Consider the following 23,641-nt stretch of genomic DNA (forward strand, 5'->3'; position numbering starts at 1 on the left):
AAAATAGCAGCCTGCGTAGCATGTTTAACATGACTTATCAAATAAACATGTTTACCATGAGGCGACTTAAAACCTATAAAAGTTAAATAAACGAATTAAATGAAATTCACTTACCGTTCACGTTGAGTATTTGTGCTGGAAACGCTTTCCAACCGCCTTTAGGCGTTTTGTTCCTCGTTGTCCACAAGACCAACCGTCTTTGGGTCACTTAACATGTATTGTCCTTCGCATATTTATCCAAACCAACTCTTACATGGTTTTCTTTTATCCATTTAATGAGCAAGGTTCAACTTTCTCGTCTTACTTAGATTTACCTCAGCAAGTTGCAACGGATAAAGAGCGCGAATCACATTAACCAGATCAACTGACAGACGTACAACGTCAAAGTTCCGCGAGAGCGATTTGAAAGCAGACTCCTCGAATCGCTTTCGCGATACTTTGACGTCATCGGCCTGTCAGTTCTTTTGGCGCCGTATGAAGTCGAAAAAGCCTTTTGACTGGATGATCTGGATGAATGAATACGATAGACTGTAAATAAAGATGAATACACAGAACAGATTGGAACCGCCTAGAAAAAAAGAGGAGTGTGTGCGCGCGTGTGTGCCTGCGTGCGTGCGTGTGTGCTTGCGCATGCTCACTGGGATTGGTTAAATGCGGATCAATATACCCCTTATTTGCACAGGCACAGCAGAGCCATCAAATAATTCTGTGTTCCTTGGATATGCAAGATTGCAATTAATGCATATTTTTTCCATGATAATGCCCTGTAACTAAGCTTCCATTGCCTTTATTGCAATTGTAGGACTGACAATATTGTCTGCAAACCCTTCTCCAAATATTAAGTCTTATTCTATTACAACATGCCACCTGCCAGCAACCAAATATCTTTTTAAAAATATATTGTCAATTTTTGTAAATAGATAATTTTGTCAAAATAAAGATTAAAAAAAATCTGCTACCACATTTGTGTGTATATTGCCTTTATGCAGATTTCAAATGTATTTATACAATTTATCATTGGAACCAAAGTACACATTATCACACTTGTTGATGCACAGTAAAGCCGAAAGTTGATGTTTACGCAAACATTAGCCTACTTGTGGTTTGGTAACATGTGATCCACATGTTGAAAGTATTGCATTATATAAGACATTTCTCACATGTGCTTTGTTATAACATGTTCCACATGTGCACTATTATGTTGCAACATGTGGTGAGATGTTGTTCACACGTGGTAATATTGTCCATATGTGAGCACATATTTTCCACATGTGAGCATAAATTGTCCACATGTGAGCACATATTGTCCACATGTGAGCACATATTTTCCACATGTGAGCATAAATTGTCCACATGTGAGCACATGTTGTCCACATGTGAGCACATATTTTCCACATGTGACCATAAATTGTCCACATGTGAGCACATGTTGTCCACATGTGATAACATGTGATAACATGTGGTCACATGTGACCACATGTGAACAACATGTGAAAAACATGTGAAATGCATGTGCTTTTTCTGTAAGGGTGCCCCCGGGGACAGGGTGGGGCCCTGCAACTTCCTGTTTTAACTGAAACAATGTCCACTGAGGATGCAGTTAACATTGCGGGGCACAAAAGGGGAGGAGAAACAATGAAAATCAGGCACAAGTTTCATAATCTAATTATAAGATTAGGAGCATCAAAGTTTGATTTGACTCATTGATTTCAATATTTGACATGACCTTAGTCAATATTAAAGATATCAAGAATGTTTCCCACAGTAACTCAAAGAAGATGCATCATTTACCTTAACAAAAGAAATGGATTTGACCGTTTGTAGCTGCATAACAAAAAAATTATAAATAAAGATGCATCGATATTTAATATTTCCACATACACCAATAGCCAAATATTTAGGCTGCCAATACCAATGCCGATAGTTTGGTGGTTTTATTTATTTGCATTAACTAAATTCTGAAGATTAAATTTTTTAGAATGTCATTCATTCATAATGACCATTGATATTGCACATTAAACTAGTGATGTTTCTTTACATTTTCTATTCACAGATTCCAAATTCATTGCAATAATCATGGCCAATATATCCTGTCAATCATAAGAGAACATGAAAATGCCATTTTAAACTATTGACCTATAGCGGATACTGTGAAAAATTGCTTTTATCGACAGAAACAGATTATTGGCCGATATTTGTGTGTATCTCCAATTATAAACCATCTGATTTTAAAAATGAATAGTAACTAGTGAAAAAAAAAATATTTTTGCTACATTTCATAACAAAGATTGCAGCACTTGTAAAAAGTAAACAGCACTTTTTGTATCACCCTTAACTTGTTTGCAATGTCAGTCTGACCAACTATCCGGCTTTGACCTTGTTTGGAAGTATTGTGATTGGCAAAGCAAAAATAAACATGTTTCTTCTGCACAGCAGTCTTTGTATATACAGCTTGTGTCTTTGATGGTTTTAGTAGGCTAATGTGTTTAAATGAAGTATGAAAAATTTAGATTAGAGAAAGAATGCCACACAAACTTAATGGACTTTAAACAAATGCATTGTATATTAGGAGATCTCACATAAATCATTTTATCCCATTCCTGAACCTTTCAAAGTATCAAACATGGCTTGTTGTGTCATGTAAGATAATATATTTGCATTTTCCTCCTGTGCTGGTCTCCCAGTGCGGTTTACAAACCTCGAACCCCCAGAGTCTACTGGAATTCACCTTGGCTTCTGATGAAGGTGCTATAAAATCGGTTTCTTTCTCTCTTAAACCAAAAACTCTTGTGTTTTTGGGCAACAAGGCAATAACGTTGAAGTTTATGAACCCATAGAGAAATGCCATTATGGTTAGTGCTGGAAGTAAAAGGAAATGGGAGTTTTAAAAATTGCCTATAGAAGAAATGGAAGTCCTTAAAGTCCTCAAGGAGGGTTTAAGTGGAACATCCTGTAGATTCTACTGAAGCCTTCATGAGACATCCTGTAGCATTTCATTTTAACAAAAGCAATGAGGGTGAGAAGTGTATAAGTGCAAAATTATTACCAAACCAAAAGTATCAAAATACAACAGCTCAGAGTATGAAGACAACACAGAGAGTAAAAAACAAAGAAAGGTCTTGTTACATTTGATACATGTTAGAGCTTGTTAATGGAATTGGAGGCAGACATTATAAATATGCGAGCAAAGGTAGGGCTCATGAAGACAAACTCAGTCATCGTTTTGGCAGCAAACCCGATGGCAAACAATATTAATCTCTAAATATGCATGCTATGTTTGTCTGTAGGGTTTAGCTGCTTTTAATACTATAAATCAATAGTCTTATATTGGTTTATTATTACGTATTTGAAATCACAAGGACATTAATTTCATATTTAAATATTTGGAGCAGTAGGGGTGCACATAAATGAATGCAGTTTAATACAGCTTTACCATTCAGTTGTTTACATTCACAGACAAAACATCACCATGTTGCAGCTTATGATGTTCAGGAAACCACTGAGTAATATAATGCAAGTGAATGTTTCAGGAAATCTCTGGTTATGTCCACATTAATATGGATAGGTTGGGATGGATAAGTACAACATGGGGCTGCCATATTGTTTGGTTTAACAGATCACATGACTACATCACATGAATAAAACTCTTTGAAATATCTTAACATGCAAACTGGTTTTTAAATGTATTGGCATTTAATGGATTAGCGTATTTGCTGAGTTTTAGCTGGAGACAAACAGCATTTCAGTGTAAACAGAAGGTTAAAAAAACAAAAACACAGGATAGAAAAAACAGGTTTACACAGATTATGTGGATGGCCTCAGGAAATGTTTTTTGGGGTACAGTAGGGATGAGGGCTTCACGGACCTGGTGACGCACTTCACACAATAGCAAACATATGAAACATGACAGGAATGTTGTGTTGCTAAAGCATTCCCACCACACTCTCCAGGAAACATACACACAGCACACTTATTCCTTTTATGGACATTTATGCTCCAAGCACTCTATCAAATTCCCAAAACATGAATCTTACATCCAGCAAACAAAGTGTGGGTGATGAATCAAAGAACAAACAGCAGGGAAAAGTGCTTAATTCATGTGACTAAAACAGATAATTGTATACAAAAGATGGACTTTTGGACATATTTAGTTGTGCTCTTCCTGTTTTGAGTCATTCATAGTGGATCCTAGCGGAGATGTTCCCCAGACACATTCCCATGACTCAACTCTGTCTGGACCTGCCTCGGCTGCTCTGACATCAGCTCTGACCCTTGACCTCCCACCCGAACTTATTACGCCCAACAACATAACAGATTGCAGATGTTTGAAGACACACTAAACATGGAGGAGTGTTAATTCAGAGATGGATTTTATAAATTGACTAAATAGCAGCAAGGGTTTATCGCTTGCTTCACGTCCATAGAGGATTAAGAGGAAATTGCCCAAATACCAAAAAGGTCTTATCATAGAATGTGGCCCTGTGGTCGAGACGCCTATACACAAATGCAACTGAAAACAGAAAACTCAACATGACTGACCTACAGTCTCCTTTGGCCTCATCCAACATTTAATCTTGTTAGAACAAGGAGTGAATTACTTGCAACTTTTATATTTTTAACTGTTAATAAATGCGACAAGCATGCAGACTGGTTTCACTGTGGGCTACCATATGTGGTGTATTTCTTCATCCACAACAGTTGCAGTTTGAGGAACCTGCAAAAGCATGAAACAACGGCCGTGTTGCAGGTCTTAATGAAAACCATGTGCCAGAATTTGGCGAAAATCTGCCGAAAAGAGCCATCCCGGCTTTGACATTCAATATAGGGAACATCAATACATAATTTTAGGAGCATGAACTCCACAAGCAGACTTCCTCTTTTACTTTCTATGACTTCCAAATGTCCCTCCCTCCTTTTCGCTCTTCCTCCCTCCTCCCAGTCTCAATCGCCCTCTCAGTCTCTGTCTCTCTCTCTCTCTTTCTCGCTCGCTCTCTCTGGAAATGTTCCCCTTGGTTTTTTTAGCCTTAAAAGGGCAGAAGCAAACTCGATCCTGGCTGGCCACCCATTCCCCAGTACAGGGGTTTCTGATTACAGCAGGGAGGAGGAGAAGGAGGCGGGAATGACTGAGTTTGAGAGAGAGAAAATGACTAGAAGAGTAAAAACTGCTGCGGTAGTACTTTTGTAAAACCCTATATTGACAGAACAACCAGGCCAAATGACAATCCAGCTCTGCGGTTGGACAAGAACCCAGTTACATTAGCTTCACCTCAAACAAGAGCACACACACACTCATCCACGAGAAGAGTTTTCGTCCATGTTAAACATGATTTTCATTACATCCGAGCTGTTTGGGTCTCTAATTTGAGATGGAAATTTCTCAATTCTGTATTTATACAGAGTATTGTGGTTCTTAGTAAAGGAGGCCTGCGTAGTTTAATTCGATCGCAGAAGATCTGGCTGTATTCAGATCTTTTTATCCTTAGGATTTCTACCATCATGACTGTGCACATACATCTCTTTGGCTTTGTTAAATGGGGGAGGGTCACAATCTGATACAGGAAGGTTTTTCTAAATGCATCTTGTATTAAATCACACCTACAATCTCCTTCAAGGAATGGTACACATCACCATTCAGACCATAGGTCTTAGTGATGCATACTTTGGCTTGTTGTGGTGCCATGCAATTATATCTATTAGGAAACCCCCACCCTCGCCTGATCCTACTTGTACTTCCATCTGATTACGGAAAATATACGCAGTAAACGTGTCTGGGATTTGTCCTGGGATCGTTTGATTTTGTTTTTTTCAAAATGGAATTGGGAATTGGTATGTGCGTTCACACACATCTTATAAAGATCCTGTAAAGACATGTGACGTGCATTGCGTTTTTCTCTTGAGATGCCACCTGTGCATTTTTGTTTCGGATTTGATCATCAATTGGCGCATGGTTCGCTGTTCCATTATACTGCTGAACAATCTCAATTTCAATGCGGATATTGAGGAGCTCCCTGATCTCATTTCTGGCCATGCATGTTGATCGGCACTTAAAACCCCTTGCGTCAATGAGCTAAACGTTAACTTCTTGTTGCAATGAAACGCACGTCCTCACTACAACACCTTATGGCATTGTTCCTGACTTTTGTTCACACAGAACGCGTCCCGTAAATGTTACGGCAGTGTTACTAGGCACCCTTTATGACAGCGATCCTTTCTGGGATCAACATGCAGTGTGAATGGGGTTTTATTTGCAGTCCAACTCCCCTCAACCCCCAACTCGTGCACACCCACTTTTTCCCCCCGAAGTCAAAGTGAATTTCACATTCTTTGTCTGGGAAAAAAAAGAGACCATTCCTCTGCATTAGCCTTACAAGCATTTTGCATGCAGATGAAACCGGTCCACCTAACCATGTGTATGTCTTTCTCTTGGTCTGTGCTGTGGTTTAAGGTTCTTTCACATCCTTCAGAAGGCTTTTTGGAGAAGATTAAGGACATGGAAGATGTCTTCATGTGGTTTAAAGCAGCTGCTGTCTAGCAAGATCCCAATTCCCTAAAAAAACCTTTAAAAGGTTTTACAGGAATGCAACATATTTGAGTCACAATAGAGTCATTTAAGCCCAAAATCACCTCATTCTTTTGTTTATGTAGAAATTTTGACTTTCAAGTACGATCTACAAAAATGGCACAGACTGAGGATACAGACATGAAGGGTAAAACCACCTTGAGGTGAGGTTGCGAGACATGCCATGAGGTGCTTTCCATTGCGGGCAAGGGTGAAAACGTACCAGTCACGCACACATCGAGTTTACTTTCCTGCTACAAGCAAGCATGATCAAATACGCACAAACTTATTTTAACTTGAACTTTACTTCAGTCAGATTAAGTCCCATTTAGGATCACCATTACTCCAGAACTACGGTCTAAGACAGGGCTGGAAATTGACAGGAAATCCTGGCATTGCCAGCAAAACAAGGAACCTCAGGAAGCCCCAGTGGTCTGATAAGCATAGGCATATATGATCCGCTATGAGCCTGCTGAATAAATACATGCCTCTCCTTGTAATAATAAGATTTAAAACTATAGATTTTATAATGAAATGTTTTGTTCCACACAAACATTCAAAAGCTAAAATGTTTCCAACATGAATGAATGATAACATTTTTATGCTCACTTTGATGAGTGTATACAGATAATTCTCCTTACCACTCGGAGTTGGCATTAAAAAGCATCCCACCTAAATGCCATTTTGCAACTTATCTGCCGGGCAGCATCACATAAACATGATTAACGGGCCTTTAAGTTCAAGTTCTATCCTGACCAATTTTATGTAGGAACATGTCAGATGAAGAAACGGATTAGAATGTCTTGTGGCTCCATGCTGTTGTGAACCCCACCCAGATAAAGAAAAAGATAAGGGGCTGTCACACTCTTTTGCCTTTGATGACATCAGGCAGCCTTATATCCGTATAGACAAGTAAAATATGGGCTTGTCTTGACAGGGGAAACATGCATACCACCCCTTTAAGCTTGCATGCAGAAACAGTCATCCGAAGGGGTGCACAGCACAGGTACATATTTTAGCAATTTTGTTTGCGTTAATACATGTATATGTTCTCATTGGACAGAGCATCAGCACAAATACAAAAAAAAGTTTCAGGCACTAAACATTTACGGCAAGGGGTGGCAAGCACAGACCTTGCAACCAATAAATCTATTACATCAGTACAGGATGCAACTGACTCATATGCATGGTAAATAAATTCCTCATTGATTGCTGTAAGGCACCAGACGAAAACTGGGTGTGAGTAATACATGAGTGAGTCCAGCACAACTTGTTTTTAATCTCTGATATCCTTTAGGAACTGTAATGGTAAAGGCATTTCTATACGAGTAACTATATGGAGTCTTAAGCAATTGCTGATAAACATTTTGTGGCTTGCAACACTGGCTAAAAAATAAAATTAAAATAAAAAGAGTGTATTCATACCCTCTGGGCTCTATTGGGAAACTCTACCATAAGAGACAAAACTATCCGTTTGGCATACCTGACACAAACAGGGGCACCATGAACTTAGTACAATAAAGCATTTCCACAAAATGATACATCTGGTTGTTATAGTGAACTAGACAGAAACCAACCTAAAAAAATATGCCAAGAATATGACAAGAAAAAAATCGATTTGTAAAACAAAATATAGATGTAAATGTGTATCAAAAATATTTACATTTAAATTAAATGATCATTTTGGTCTGCATAAAGAGTGAACTTGAAAGTGGGGACCAAATGTAAAGCCGCTTTTCCTTTATCATTTTAAACTTTACATCAGATGGCACACAATGAAACGCTTATCTAAAAGGCACTTGGCTTTCCTAAACTAAAATATTGATCTGCGTATGACTGGAAAGTATCGCGAGAGCGAATCGAAAACATGTTCTTTGGGCATCGGCTATCGCGATACCTCGTAGTCATACGCAGATCGGCCTGCGCAGCAGCTCTGCATGAATTAGAACACGGCTCTATTTCTTAAAAGTTATTCAATCAAGAGTCAAATTTTGCACTTAATTAGTTATCTGCAGTGTGTACATCTCTAACACAAGCAAAGTTTTTTAACATGTGACGTTCAAATCACAAAAACAGCCATTTTAACTCAACCGTGGTGCCCATCAGTTAAAGAGGCTAGAGGAAGGCGTGTCATCCTTACAAATCGACATTAGCATGGTACAGTAGTGTCCTACTAAAAGCAACATCCCCTCAATAAAGGTAACAGAAGCCTAAACACCGATAAAACATAATATCGGACAAAACCAAACGAGCACCGTCGAAATGAACATTTCTATAAGAGTAGCCGAACCTTTTTTTTTTTATTGAGAGAAACAATCCCCCACCCCTTGCTGTCGTGCTGGTGCAACTTTTCATAGTTGAAACGTGTTATTGTTGCTTTAATAGCAAGATGTCACTTAATTAAGACTTAAAACTAAATCCTCCAGACTAAAACTATCCGCCACACAGTCTGCAGCTAATGTTAAGCGTTATAGGGTTGGGCTTTTATAACAAAGTTGCTTGGAGGGAGTGCGGTTACTAACTTTTACATTATCAACTGCAAGGCAACTAAAGCAAAATCTTTCTCAACTGTCCTCAGTAGCAGTTTACAAACGTCCACACAACAGACGCTTAAGTCGTTAAACAATGATGTAACTGTGGATAAATCAGGTCGTGTCCAACAAGGCCCTCATTAACTTCAACTCTTTCCCGTTATTTCATGGCCTGCCTAAAATGTCATGCCCTGTTTGTTGGCAATTTTAATTTGGGGTAACCAGCAGACGGAGGAAAAAACAAAACAAAAAAAATAATGAGGGAAAACCCTCACACAAAACTTTTTATAAGTTAGGGACTCGCTTAAATCAGTGACTTCATACATATGAAAAGTTTAAAAGTCTTAAAAGGAATGAACTCCAAAAGCACACTTACCTATAGACACCAATTTGATGTTTTCCCTGTCTAGGAACTCCAAAGCCACGGAGACGTTTTCCAGCTGCATTTGTCTGAACGTGGGCCGCTGGTTGTACTTGCGGAACATCTTCTTCTGACTGAGCACCTCCAGAAGCGCGATAAGCCGGAGACCATCGCTCAGGTCAGTCTGCAGGTTCGCTATGCGCTTATTGACACATTTCAGATGCTCGTTGCACCAACGCGTGAATGTGTTTTGCTGGATCTTCTTCCATGGCGCGTCCTCGGCGAGATCTTTCTCTGTTGCGGGCATGTCTGCGTCCTTGTCCTGGGCGAGAGAAGCGTTGGATAGGGGAGCAGCAGCGGCGGCGCTCGACTGGCTGAGGCGTGGGTGTTGACTCATTTTTATCGACTCGGGTCTCCCCGCACTAATTCGCTGTCTCGGTTTTTGGGTGGAGTCTGGAGAAATTTGTGCGCTCTTCTTTCCAAAGTTCTGAAAGAAGTACAATAAAGAGAAATTGGTATTTTACTAAATCAGACCAAACTACATCCCGATGTGGTAACTGAGTAATTTTGTTACTTTTATAACCACTACCTGACTGAAATTCTTGGACATTTTTCCATAAACACAAAAACGTCTTAGACACTATAAATCCTTTATACAAAAAGTTGCTGAATCAAAGTGTGCCGTTGTCATTCAGTCAGTTTTATATGTAAACTGTCTGACAGATAGCACAAAAGCTGCTTTGATATTGCACAATACTTGAGTGTCATATGAAACAGTTTTTGACTCCAAAGATTACAGAATTAAATACTGGTATTATGGTGTAGTGTGCATGCATCCCTTCCCTAATGCCACACTTCCTCTTTATGTAATTCCAAGAAGACATAGTCATTGGTCATAATTCATCATTATTTCTGAGTTATTTCACAGCACATTAAGCACTGCAAATTGTAGGAACACAAGCAGAGTCTCTGAAAGACAATAAGGTTTGATAAACCTGATTTATTATAAGCCACACGTTATTTTATATTATGCATATTTAATACATGCAGAGCAAGTACAGAGTAAACCCAATTAAGCGAATAAAATCACACTGTATGTCATATTCACAGATTACCTGTTGTTAGATAAGGCGTCTATAGACTAACTTTCTGCTCAGATGAGTTAAAAAGTCTCTATAGAGGTGTTTAAATACCTAATGTGTAGTTAAAAAACATTTTGGAAGGATTCCCATTCTAATTGTATCCATTTAAAAGGAGAAAGTCACAAAACAGACCAATTTAGCAAAGGCATGTTTTGCATTTATCCAGCATTTTACTAAATAAGGCAACTGGGCCAAAACAGTAAGTGAGGACACAATCTAAGAAGAATGTTTCCCTTTAGATTTTTTCAGCATTGGTCTTTCCAGGAGAATCTGTGGAATGCCCTTCATGAACCACTGATGCCCCCCCAAACCCCCCTAACCATAAAGCATCTACATAACCACTCAGTTTTCGCTAACTCACTTTCTTTTTTTCCCTGTTCAGAGTTTTATTCAATTTTCGGAACCCCCTCATATTACAAATGTACCTGATATGAACAGAAAACAGCTTTGGTCTTTTACGTTTTCATTACAGTTTTGCAGCATAACCAAAAATCCACTGAACTACACCAATATCAGATACATTTGGGTTGATTGTTCTCAGTCCCTCTAATTTATACTCGCATGCCTTTAGTTTTAGTTTACAAGTTATCAAAATGTGATCCTGCCTGTGAAAACTGAGCTAAAGTTTATTTTTTATTATTACATAAAATCATCATACAAAATGTGAAAATATAATCTTGATGTGTTTAATATTCAGTGAATAAGACAAAATCAAAGTGAAAGTATTGCCTGAAATGAAACTTTGATGCTTATCTCCGAAATATGATTCATAGACTTTAGCCTGGTTTAACAGGCAGGGTCACAAATCACCAATGCACTGTTTTTATAAGACCCATGTGATTTAATTCCCATAATGGAGAATAACTGTAAATAGACCAGTTCCTCAGAAAAGTTGAACAAAAGATGACCAAACATTCAGGCATTTATTTTCAGCCTGTTTAAATCTAAGCCCATCTTGTAGTTTGGCGTCATCTAGAGGAAATATGAAGCATTGCAGTCCCCTTCCCCCGTGCCTTGGGTTTACGGTACAGCTAACCACCAACGTTGACTAACGTTAAATAAACAGATTTTTTTTTTTTTTTACTAAAAGTGACTTCATCTCTATTAAAGTGTTTTCGAGGAGAAACTAGTGACAATTAGCAAGTAAATATTTTAAGAGATGAACTAGCCTACACATTTTTTATATTTCAAATCAGTTAGGATTTATCTAAAACGTGAAAAACACACCTATCGGCTATCAGTCGTTTCTGAGATGTTAATCTTTAACATATTCACTGAATTGAAGGGTTCATCTGAGGACGCGTATATTGTCAAAAACAGTGAAGTTGGCACGCGATGCAGATAGTTAGTAAACCCACATTTTGACCATCGACCGCAAACGCTTATTGTGCATCATATCTGCACCAGTGAAAGGCACAGATTACACACACTGAGGGGGAGAACTGCATGATGGGTATTTTTGCAAAAAAATTCATGTTAACAGGATGTGGCTTTGTTATATTTCTGTTATACACATAACAACGACACACTAAACCAGCCTTTTATATTTTCCCATTATTCCGTTTTTAAATAATTCCAAGGTAGAAATATATTAGAAACAAATACTGAGAAACTGAAATTAGTCACACAGGTTGTTGTGATAATCTCTCACCCAGGTGAGGTCGCGATGTTCTGTGCAAGCTTCTCCTCGAACGTGGGGGGGCGCGCGCAACTCCCACATCAAAGGATGAGCGCGCACGCGGAGCGGACCTTTTCCATATTTTCCCTTATTTGGTGCGGAGGCCTTAATTAGATTACAGGAGTGATGCGCCAATACCTTTGTACAGCATTTTCATACACAGATTCATACACATTTTAAAGCTTTCATTAAACCGTTTTTTTTATACGCACTAAACGTCGTTATTAATAATAAAATATGATTGTTTGACATAAATCTGCCAAAGAGTTTAGCCTGTGCTATTAATGTAATCTACTTTTAATGTTTGTTTGTGATTCCCGGATGGCAGTTTATAAAGCTTTGCGATGCCATGCAGGACGCCCTCACACGTCGTTGTGCATACAATGCACTAACATGTACACAGTATATGGATAACCATAGCCATTCAACACAATTTTTCTTTGCATAGTAAAAGCAACTGTACGGTAAACCACACTGCACGAGCTACTACACCCATTCCTCTACATAAACTCTTTACGCATAACTTGTGCATTTCGATGAATGTCTACATAAATCTTTAACAACTAAAACCCTTACCTAAATGAAAAATCACACAAAACTCGATACAAGTATTCTGTCCATATAGCAACATGCACAAAGTTAACAGTGCGCTTTTACAGAACCAAAAATATGCGATACAAGCAAAAACGTGCCTCGCAGGCTTGTAAATTTCAGTCGCAAAATTTTATAACTTACTTTATAGCTGAATGGATTCTTGTCTCTCCTGTATCCCTTTAAAGTTTGCGTGTGACACTAGAGAGTGAACTTTACTGTACCACTGTGTGCAGAACTCTCACAGTACTGTACCACCCTCCCAGGGCGAACCGGACGAGTCTCCCTTGAGGGAATGCTTGTTCGCTGAACTCTAGAAAACACACTGGTGACAGCCCTTGGTCTTCTCTGTCTTTCTCTGTCCTCTCTGCCTTTAATGCTAGAACCTTAATTGGTAAAGTATCAAAGAGGGGGGTAACTTGTCTATTGGAGCGAGCGCGTCTCATGCTGACGTAATACCGGCGGCCGCGCCTTCAGATGTTAAAGGTATGATGTCATTCTGTTCAGTGTATCTGTATCTGCTCTATCTGACTGTGCGGGATGCAAAAGAACTCCAGCTAGATGTTTCACACGAGTTTAAGTTAGAAATATGGAGGAGATAGCATTCTTTAATTTTGTTTTTTTAAAGTGGATTGAAAAGAAGAAATAGTAGTATCTGGTAAAAGAGTTTATCATGCATTAACAATACAGCTTGCTCTGAATGCATACTGGATGTCATCCAATGCACGTTGTAAGATGTGTCACAAGGGTCCGTTTCCTGATGAGATCATCCTAAATTTTGCACGTTGAGAGAGGTATAATAGAGGTATAATATCCAAAGTGTTGTTTTCATACCTGTTTTAGCTCTTTTGGGAACAATAGCTCATTGGATAAAATAATGATTGATTGCTCGAGAGAACCAAAACTATAAGTGTGTCATTTTTAATAATTATAGAGCTAAAGTTTGCTATTTAATACATCACTTACATTTTTGCTGGTCTGTATGGACCTAGTGACTCTATAACTCTCTAGATACCAATAAACTCTGCTGTAGACAGCCAGTCTCCCTAGAGTAAATGTCTTTTTCTGCAAACATTCCCAGTCCTTCATTCCTTAGAGGAAAACAAAGGAGACCAGTGGTAACAGCTCAATTTTTTAGAGAACCTTAGGGCAGAATGACATCATGTTACCCCCACTACACCTTTAACTAAACCCAGCAGTCACAGCACTGAGACCAGGTATCATTTGCTCCATATGGGGTATGATGTTGGTACCTGCTGACATTAATTTTCCTAATTTTTTTTATATCTTACACAAGCATATACATCTAAGCTCTACTAACTGCAAATATCAGACCTGTTTGTTAAATGCAATTGTTTCATTGTTTGTGAAATTGCATGAACAGTGCATCTTATCCTTATCTAATCTCCTTAACTAACCTCTTTAATGCAGGCATGCAAGCACTTTGTGGTACGTTACACAATTTATGAAGGGTAGACTCAATGTTTGTTAATCACGCTAAACCTTTAGCTATGCAATGTTCTCTTTTCATATTAAATTGAAGAGTGGAGGTGTAAAAATGTGAACATTTTTGGTGCTGGTGCAAATGTTATAAATTGTCTGTTTTCTTTTGCTTACATTCCCCAGAGTGTGATTAAGTCCACACAGATCAAGACAAGACAGGCAGGGATATTTTGGCTGCAATCCGGCTCTGAATATAACTCAGAAATGGCGAGATATACATAGTGGAGAAACTGAAAAGAGCCACATGGAAAAACAAGGTGACAAAAACCAGGAATCACCTACAGTTGTACTAAAAACGAGCAATTCAAATCAACAAAACAAAACATCCTGCAGTTTAACATGCTTGAAAGTGTCTGGGTATTTTATGTGTGTATATGTTTAGTGGAGTAATTCGAAAAGGAGAAACTGGAAAAGATTGAATAAGGAATTTAAGGGCACATAGTTTTGGTAGGGAGATGCACAGACAAATGGACACTGAGTAAACTATACCACTGCACCTTGTTATAATTTAACTTGTTATACAAACAAATACATATGCACTTTATAAATATACAACATATGGTTACCTCATGAAAAATGTTGTCATGGCTGTAGTCTATTTGTACTAGTAAAATATTATGCTCTGTTTTTATGGACAGTAAACACAGAATTAGTGCAGTTCCAGGCAAAGAGATCAAGGAGAAGTAGAGACCTTTGAAAAAAGGCAATAAAAAGAACAAGTACATCTTACATATTTTTTTCATTGTAATCTCATGAATATTTTATTTTGCATTGCTATTTTTGTTTGTTTTATTGGTTTAAAAACAAAGCTCATTTATTATTCAAATATACGTTTACAGAGAAAGAATAAGACATGAATAATTTTGTGATGAGAGGTTTTGTTCACATTCAGGCTTAAACTATTGGACCTTAGGGGTTAGACATGCACGGGTGCTTGGCAGTAAATGAGGACAATTGACTAGTTCTGATGCAAAACCCTCTAATTGCGTCTGACATCTTTTGTTGTAAATAAGCATTTTTTCAGGCTCTTATAGTAATTTAACTTTAATGGCAATGAAAAGGTTATTAGTCAGTAATCAAAATGTCTTATTTTCATGTCACTTTCATTGGAACTTTACTGATCTGACTGTGTTTCGCTGCAAAATCCTCTTAAAGAAACACACCCACATTTTGGGAATTTAGCTTATTCGCCGTTGTCGTGAGCAATTCGGTCCCCCCGGGCAATTCGGTCTCCCCTAGGACCCCGATTGGTACCTAGCACTAATGCCTGCTGAAAAATGTTTGATTGCGATATCTCGTCTGCGTAAGGTAAGCGGTCTAGCAAGCTAATTATGTTGTACAAAATAGAAACATAATTTTTTTTTAAAATAAAAGTTAACCAAAAAATTATATATTAAACTAATATTCATGTTGCAGACATGTCAGTACTTTTGTGTCATCATCTGCTTTACAAAAAACATACTTTTATTTTTACAAATAAAAAATGAACATACCTTACGGAATATATTGTTTTAATAGTAAAAGTGTAGTAATCATGGCTTATAAATTATAATTTAAATGTGTGATTCAACTATGTAGTAATCATGTTTTGTATAAGTAATTAATGAGTAAGTAATTGTATAAGTAGACAGTAAAAAGTGAAAATGGTACAGAATATAATATCTAAATAATATGACACAAGCAATGTGTAGATCTCCCACCTATAGCCTCATTTATATACTACTATATGAAACATCATTTAAAAGACATCAATTGTAATTTTAACAATGTTCTAACTACATAAATCATAACGCGATTTTGTAGGAATTGTAATAAGGCGCTAAGAAAACTAACCATGAGGAGTTTTTCCAGCCAATGGAATCACGCGGGGGTCCTAGGGAAGACCGAATTGCTCGGGGGGACCGAATTGCTCATGACACCGTATCCCCCAGAGTTAGATAACTCCATACATACCTTTCTCATCTACATGCGTGCTGTAACTCTGTCTGACGCAGACCCCGCTAGCTTAGCTTAGCTTAGCATAGCACAAAGACTGGAAATAAATGGCTTCAGCTAGCATACATTTTCCTATTTATGTGTTGTGATTTGTATAGTCACGCCATATACAAATAAAAAGGTCATATGAGACACAGCCAATTTTAACCGTATACATAAAGGGAACAATATATTCCCAGAAGGCGAAGCACTGCTACTTGGGCGAATTGATTTGCTCGCAGCACCCGAGAAGCCCCCTGGTGAAGAGCATAGACAGTAAAAGAAATGGACACAGCGACCCCATTGGATTCAACGGAGACAAGTGAAGTCAATTAGAAGCACGTACTTCCTGGGGGTCGAGCGTACTGCGCAGACTCAAACTGAGCTTAATGACGTAGATGTCATGTGAGCAACCTGTCTGACAATTGTAAGTCTTCTAATAGCCGTGCCACGCAAAATCTGAATCACCCACCGAATCTTGCAGAGACGGCGAGGGTGAACAGGAGCAAATTTTGGTAAGTATTCTGATTAATGATCTCCCTTGACTTTATGCCTCCACGTCCACCCGATTGCCTCATAGACAGTAAAATATTGCCTACGAGCTTCTCCTCCTGTCCATACGGTAATTTCTCTACTGTGGGACAGAGAGTCGCAGGTTATGACGCAATCGTTAGCTAATTTTAAAAAAACTGCTTCTACTGGGCCATAATGTAAGATACATGGAGCCTTTTATACATTTTCGTGTAGATTTAGAAATAGTTAATGGACAAATGGAGTATTTAAATGCCTCAGATGTAAAGTTATTCGCTGTCAAAGTGACCCCAAAATGAATGGGAGTCAATGGGATGCTAACAGCAGGTGGGGGTTCGCTAAGCAATGGCGGCGCCCGGGGAAGCTTCGATAAAATATGAAACCCTGCCCCCCTGGTGAGGAGCAGAGAGTTCAGTCAGAGTTGTGCAAATCACTCCGCCCAAGTAGCAGTGCTTCGCCCTTCTGAGAATATAGTTCCCAGTATGTATACTGTTAAAAAATGACTGTGTCTCATATGACCTTGTTATTTGTACACGCTGTGACTCTACAAATCACAACATATAAATAGGAAAATGTTTGCGTTATTTTGTCACTTATTGGGAGCAGTATGCTAGCTGGAGCCATTCACTTCCAGTCTTTTTGCTAAGCTAAGCTAGCGGGGCTGCGTCAGACAGAGTAACAGCACGCACGGAGATGAGGAAGGTATGTATGGACTTATCTAACTCTGGGGGATACGGTGAATAAGCTAAATTCCCAAAATGTGGGCGTGTTTCTTTAAGTATATGCAAAGAAAGTCAGTCACTCTTCACTGTACTTTTTGAATAAAGGTTAAAGGCTCAAAATTCAGTCAATGACCATCCTTTAGCAAAAAACTCTTGCAGCTCGATGTATGCGGTCTTCCAACAGTGCTTCCGTGCACTTAGAGGACTTTGCTGAATAATTGTTGTGGCGTTTAACGCATGCTGCCAACAAACCAGTATGTCTGAATGGCCTGAGGCAGGGATTAAGCTGATTTGAAGTGAAAGTTTTTGATGAACGTATGATATGTGCCGAGAGCATAATCTCTCTTTTTAAAGATAATTTTTTTGTTATTTAAACAAATATATAACACTACCAGGGGCAAAAAGAGCCAGAAAGACAGAGAGAAACCTGTTATGACGCATCTGCTTTTGGGTGTAATTCTTCAGCACAGGATGCTCTGGTGACAGATACGGCATGTTTTCCACAGGAACATGTTTCTTTATGGAAGGATGGATACAATGCAGAGGGTCTTGTTGTTAAACTGTGATATCTGACAAAACAAAGAGGATAGCTTTGGCAGAATGAAGGCCTAAGATTTGTACGTATTTTACAAGGTGGCAAATTCTTATTAATTCGTACAACCACATTTGTAAGTTTATGTATGGTTTGCTTTCGCCCATGTGACATTAGCCTTAGGGGAGGGTTTTTATTATTGTTTTGTTTTATATTAATCATATGCATTTGTGTGATTCACTTTCTACAAAATCTTACGAATTAGCCAACTCCTAAAATATAATGTATAAAATGATATCAAATCAACATATATTTTTATGTTACTTACTTGTTTTTCTAAGTTATGTCAAGTTTGAATCACAAGTCAAAACTTTAAAAAGTAGGTTCAGGTGAATAATATATAATGTAATTACATACTGTGAAATATATAATTGATATCTTTAATATTGAATTAGTAAGGTCATGTCAAACATTGAAATCATAATAACTGAAAAATAACTGAGATTATGAGACCTGGATTTCAGCAGGGTCACATATGAATCCACATTTGTTTGTTTTCCCGTATGTTCTTTTGAAACATTTTGTGAAACGCTACAAGTTAATCTTGAGTTGATCATAGAACAGTAATGATAGTCAACTGATGTCCTACCATTAAATTATTAAGCTTGGAAACCCCTAATGTAGGAACACACACACACACACACACACACACAATACAGACACCAACATCAAACACGTCTGAAAGCATTAAGAGAGTTGGTACCATCTGTAACAGTTTGAGAGGATATTACAGCAGAGTGAGTCAGAGTCTAAAGTGTGTAATGTGTGACATCAACTCCAGCTCTGATTCTTTTCTGTGTTTTTCTCTCTGCATATCACAGAAACCATGAGCAGCTTTATGGTTCACTGGATGTCATAAAGTCATTATGGCCCCTCAGGCACAATGTGGTTCAAGTGCACACGCCGAAATACCAGAGCATTACAGTATAAGGAAACATTATATCAAATAGGATTGATATTCTTGGCACTGGTCATCCACTGGAAAGAACTGTGGTCAGTGTAATACAGGTCAACTAGAAGGTACTGCTGCAGATTCAAGACTGCACATTTAATCGCTATGGCCCAGTTTACACTTTGATCTGTCTGTCACAAATGACCACACATATGATTCCAGATATAGTAAAATTATAACATTACATTTATGCATTTAATAGACACTTTTGTCCAAATCGACATACAATGCATTACAAATGCATTTTTATCAGCATAGGATCAAACCCATGACCTTTGCACTACTAACACAATTCTCTAAAATTGAGCTATACAGGAAAACAAACTACAGGAGCAAAAACACTTAACTGTATTCTCTCTTCTTCACATGATCTGTGTCAATGCAATGCATCAATGGGGACAGCGCCCACATGCTCCTCTCCTTAAAATTCCTTGGAGCTCCGGGTGTCATCCTGACATAAAGCTATCTTGTTTTGGATTAAAAAGGAGAAAGGCATCTGCAGGACATTCGAGTATGAATGGATTAAAAAAACATTAAACAAAAATCAATTATATGATCCTATTACACTGTGAAAAGTTCAACTTAAAAATGTACTTCAATTGGTAACACCTAAAATAATTAAGTTTATTCAACTTTAAACCTTAAGTGAGAATTTTATTTTATTTTTTAAGTAATTGATCCAATGTTTCACTTTTTACCATGAATAAAAAGAACAACATTTTTAATCCTGATTGTTATGATGATAATGTTTTTGCTTCCTTTCCTGAATAAAAACTGGAACAAACAAGTCTAGGAATAAACAAGCTTGAAGCAGCATTTTAATTCATGTAGGTCTAATTTGGCATTCTTTTGGGGCACCTGCAACTTGCTGTAACTACTGCCTGATGGTGAGTCTGGGGAGGACCAGATGTGTCGGGCACATTGTCTTTTCCAAAGGTTCATGAAATAAACAACATTAGAGAATTGGTCAATTGCCTCCTTCCTGAGCCTGTTTTTGTAGGAAAGACCAAGTCTCTTACAACCTTGCACAATGCTCTGAGGTGTTGTGGATGTTGCAGCTCATTTCTTGGACGTTGTGGTAACTTTGATTATTTTCATCCAGGCATTACTGCCAAAGAATGGAGATTGGATCCTTGCTCGAAGAATTTAGCCATCGGATCTGATGATAGGCGGGTTTCTATTGTAACTGCAGTCAATCTACAGCTGTTTTGGTGCTCTGATGCCCCATAATCTGCTGCAATTTCATCATTACAGTTACAGGAACTCCACCTTATCTCAGAATATCTCATTCAGACAGCTGTTATTCATCCACCAGTGATGTGAAAAGAAATGCAATGATGAATGAAATGCAAATGAATATTCACCCCTGAGGAGAATTTAGTTTACACAAGAATATGATGGGGTAGTCACAGAAAGTGGGCATGGCCTATTTTATTCACACTGATACATTAGTGCCAGCCAGACAGACTCGTGCACCTTTTAGTTTTCTCTGTTAATAGAAGTGAGTGTACATCAGCTGCGTGCGGTGATTATTCATACCCGTACTGTTTGTTTAGTTGCTAAGGGAGATGTTAAGACTCGCTCAGAGAGCTTGTAGGCACATGGGTCAGTGTAATACAATAATCTGCAGAGCCGTACTGAAGAAGTCTGAGAATCGGAAATGAAAGGCATCACGCTGTGTTATAATGAATAGGCGTGTGTTTACAAAACACTGAAAATGTCCGTCTTTATGTCTCATAGTCAAAGTGTGCTTTCTTTGAGTTTACACCTCTTTTTCTTGGGTTTTCTCTCTCTCTCCCACACACTCTCTCATTCTGACTCACTTATCCATTCCAACAAGTGGGAAGTCTGACCATATTAAGAATGTTGTCAGATACAAGCATAGACAAGCATGCTTGACAAATCGCACATTACGTCACACCCTGCCTTCCAGGGCATTTCAAATCACAATTCATGCAGATGTTTTCATACAAAACAATGAGCTGGCACCATTTGGTTAACTCAGATTTGTACATTTGTTTTTCTGTGTATGGAGTGTTGTAAACTGAGTGTGGTCAAATAGGGAATATCCACTAATTACTTATGTTGTGAAATAGTGTTACATTCATTTTATCACTGACTAAGTTCATATCATGATGTCGTTAAAAGGTTAGCCAACTGGGTAAACAATGAATCTCAGCCAATGATTCTCCTGTCAATAATCGGACATAATGATCGTTTTGGGTTTTCCTTTCTCATTCACTACATCTGCTTAAATAAGTCAATGCACCCACTAACCCACTGAGACTGATTTACAGATTTATATTTAGAGGCTCGGGACAAAGTCACACAATTGTGCAGTTACAACTGGACACAGTGATACACACTTTTTCTCTCAGCACAAACACAGCCATATATGGTAAGCAGAGAGAGAGAGAAAGAGAGAGAGAGAGAAAGGTGGGGGTCTTTCAGTGAACTAAACAACTCTTCATCATGAGCAACTCTTGCACTTAGATTACTGAGCCACCCATCAGAAGCCCTAAAATCACAAAATCACATAAAAGCTGTATAAACATTATGACCGGGAGCTGTAAAATTTCCCTTCTGGTGGATTGGCAGACTGCAAGTTGCATCATTTATTTGCACAAACATAAAGAATGATGATCCCCAGCAAAGTAGGGCTGGGTGGGCCTGATAATTGCAATGAAGAAGGAGGCCTGATGTCTGCTGAACTGTGAGGGAATTTGGTTGTGCATGCTCACCTTCAGCTTTATTTAAGAATTTAAAGCGATACTCTTGCCAAATATCAAAATTATCCCATGATTTACTCACCCTCAAGCAATCGGAGATACATATGTCCATCATCCCAGACGAACATATTTGAAGTTATTTTAGTAAATGTCCTTGCTTTTCCAAGCTTATAATGATAAAAAACAGGGATCAGGGTACAACTGACTTTGAAGCCCAAAAAGTGCATTCATCCTTTACGGATGTAATCAAATTCAATTTCAATTCATTTTTATTTATATAGCGCTTTTCACAATTGTTTAATTGTTTCAAAGCAGGTTTACATTAAAGATGCAGAAGAAAACAGAAAAAAAACAGTGGACAACATAAGCAGCCGAGTACAGCAGCTAAGATTAAACCATACTAGCGAACATAATGTAACGCATAGAAGAGAGTGCTAAGTTAAGCCAATGTCAGCTGACTTCCTAGGGGTTGAAAAAAAACTGTTGCTCCAAGGGGTTAATATAGGTCTTTTGTGGGTAATCAATGCGATATTATAAGAAAAATATCCATATTTTAAACTTTATAACCTGTAATAATAGCCTTCGGTAACGACGCCATCTTTGACTCGCAATTCACGAGAGTCGCTGCGCAACATACTCATAGCAACCAATGCTCAGTACTCTAAAACATGAAACATGTGAGTCCAAGATGGTGTCGTTACCAGAAGTTATTACAGTTTATAAAGTTTAAAATATGGATTTATCTACAATCACATCGATTACCCGCAGAAGACCTTTATTAACCTATTGAAGCCATTTGGATTACTTCTGTGAAGGATGAATGCACTTTTTTAGAGTTTAAAGGGGACATATCTTTAAACCCTATCAAAATCTGACCTTTTCCATCTTTGAGTGTTATAATTGGGTCCCCAGTGCTTCTATCAACCTAGAAAATGTGAAAAAGAACAACCCAGTAACTTAGTTTTGGTAAACCATTTTCTGCAAGCATGTGAAAAAATTGTTCATTGAAATTTGGCTCCCCTTGTGATGTCAGAAAGGGAAAATACTGCCCCTTAATCTGCACTATCCAACCACGGCATTGCCATTTAGTGAAGGGGTATTTTGAGTTAAAACTTCACATACGTACTTTGGGGACACTAAAGATTTATTTGACATCTTAAAAAAAGTTGTGAAATGTCTTCTTTAAAGTCAGAAGTTGTTCCCTGATCCCTGTTTTCTCACATTATAAAGCTTGGTAGAGCAAGGACATTTACTTAAATAACTCCAAATGTGTTCGTCTGAAAGATGATGGACATATCTCGGTTGCTTGAGGGTGAGTAAATAATGGGGCAATTTTGAAATTTGGCTGGAATATCGCCTTTAATGCCTTTTTCATCAGGACATGCTGTGGATCCTCAGACCAGTAGTGGAATGTAATCCCAGACAAAGGGTTAAACCTTTCTGACTAATTGATAAAGCTATGGTGAATCTGAATCAAGGCTATTTGCGACACGTGTAGACCACTAATTTTAATGTCACGCTATTTAAAGTTAATTAAATTGGTGGATGAGAAAAGCAACCTCCCTATAACATACACACATCACTAGAGATTTACTTTAAGACTCTGGCAGGGCCTCAGCAAACTGCGTAGCCCTGCAAATCCAGGATTAGGACCTCAGAAGCCCCCTCCGTATTCACTGCTTTGCCATGACATGCTGAACTTCGCATCCAACCCTCGGAGGAATAACAAAAATATTCTCCTTGTGATGCCTCGCTGCACACACGCTCCCCTAATAA

The 23,641-nt window shown here is 38.2% G+C and overlaps 1 protein-coding gene across 1 annotated transcript in view; it reads right to left on the reverse strand.

The window, feature by feature from the left end:
* flna (filamin A, alpha (actin binding protein 280)) overlaps nt 1–13,158 on the reverse strand; it is a 43,250-nt gene extending 30,092 nt beyond the window's left edge. The window contains exons 1-2 of the mRNA XM_065286009.2: nt 13,007–13,158; nt 9,467–9,938 (exon numbers count right to left, since the gene is read on the reverse strand). Of these exons, the coding sequence (XP_065142081.1) occupies nt 9,467–9,848 (382 nt within the window). The 5' untranslated portion in view covers nt 9,849–9,938; nt 13,007–13,158. The remainder of the gene's footprint in view (nt 1–9,466; nt 9,939–13,006) is intronic.
* Nucleotides 13,159–23,641: the final 10,483 nt, after the last annotated feature.

Source organism: Paramisgurnus dabryanus, chromosome 21, assembly GCF_030506205.2.
Source record: "Paramisgurnus dabryanus chromosome 21, PD_genome_1.1, whole genome shotgun sequence".
NCBI lineage: Eukaryota > Metazoa > Chordata > Actinopteri > Cypriniformes > Cobitidae > Paramisgurnus > Paramisgurnus dabryanus.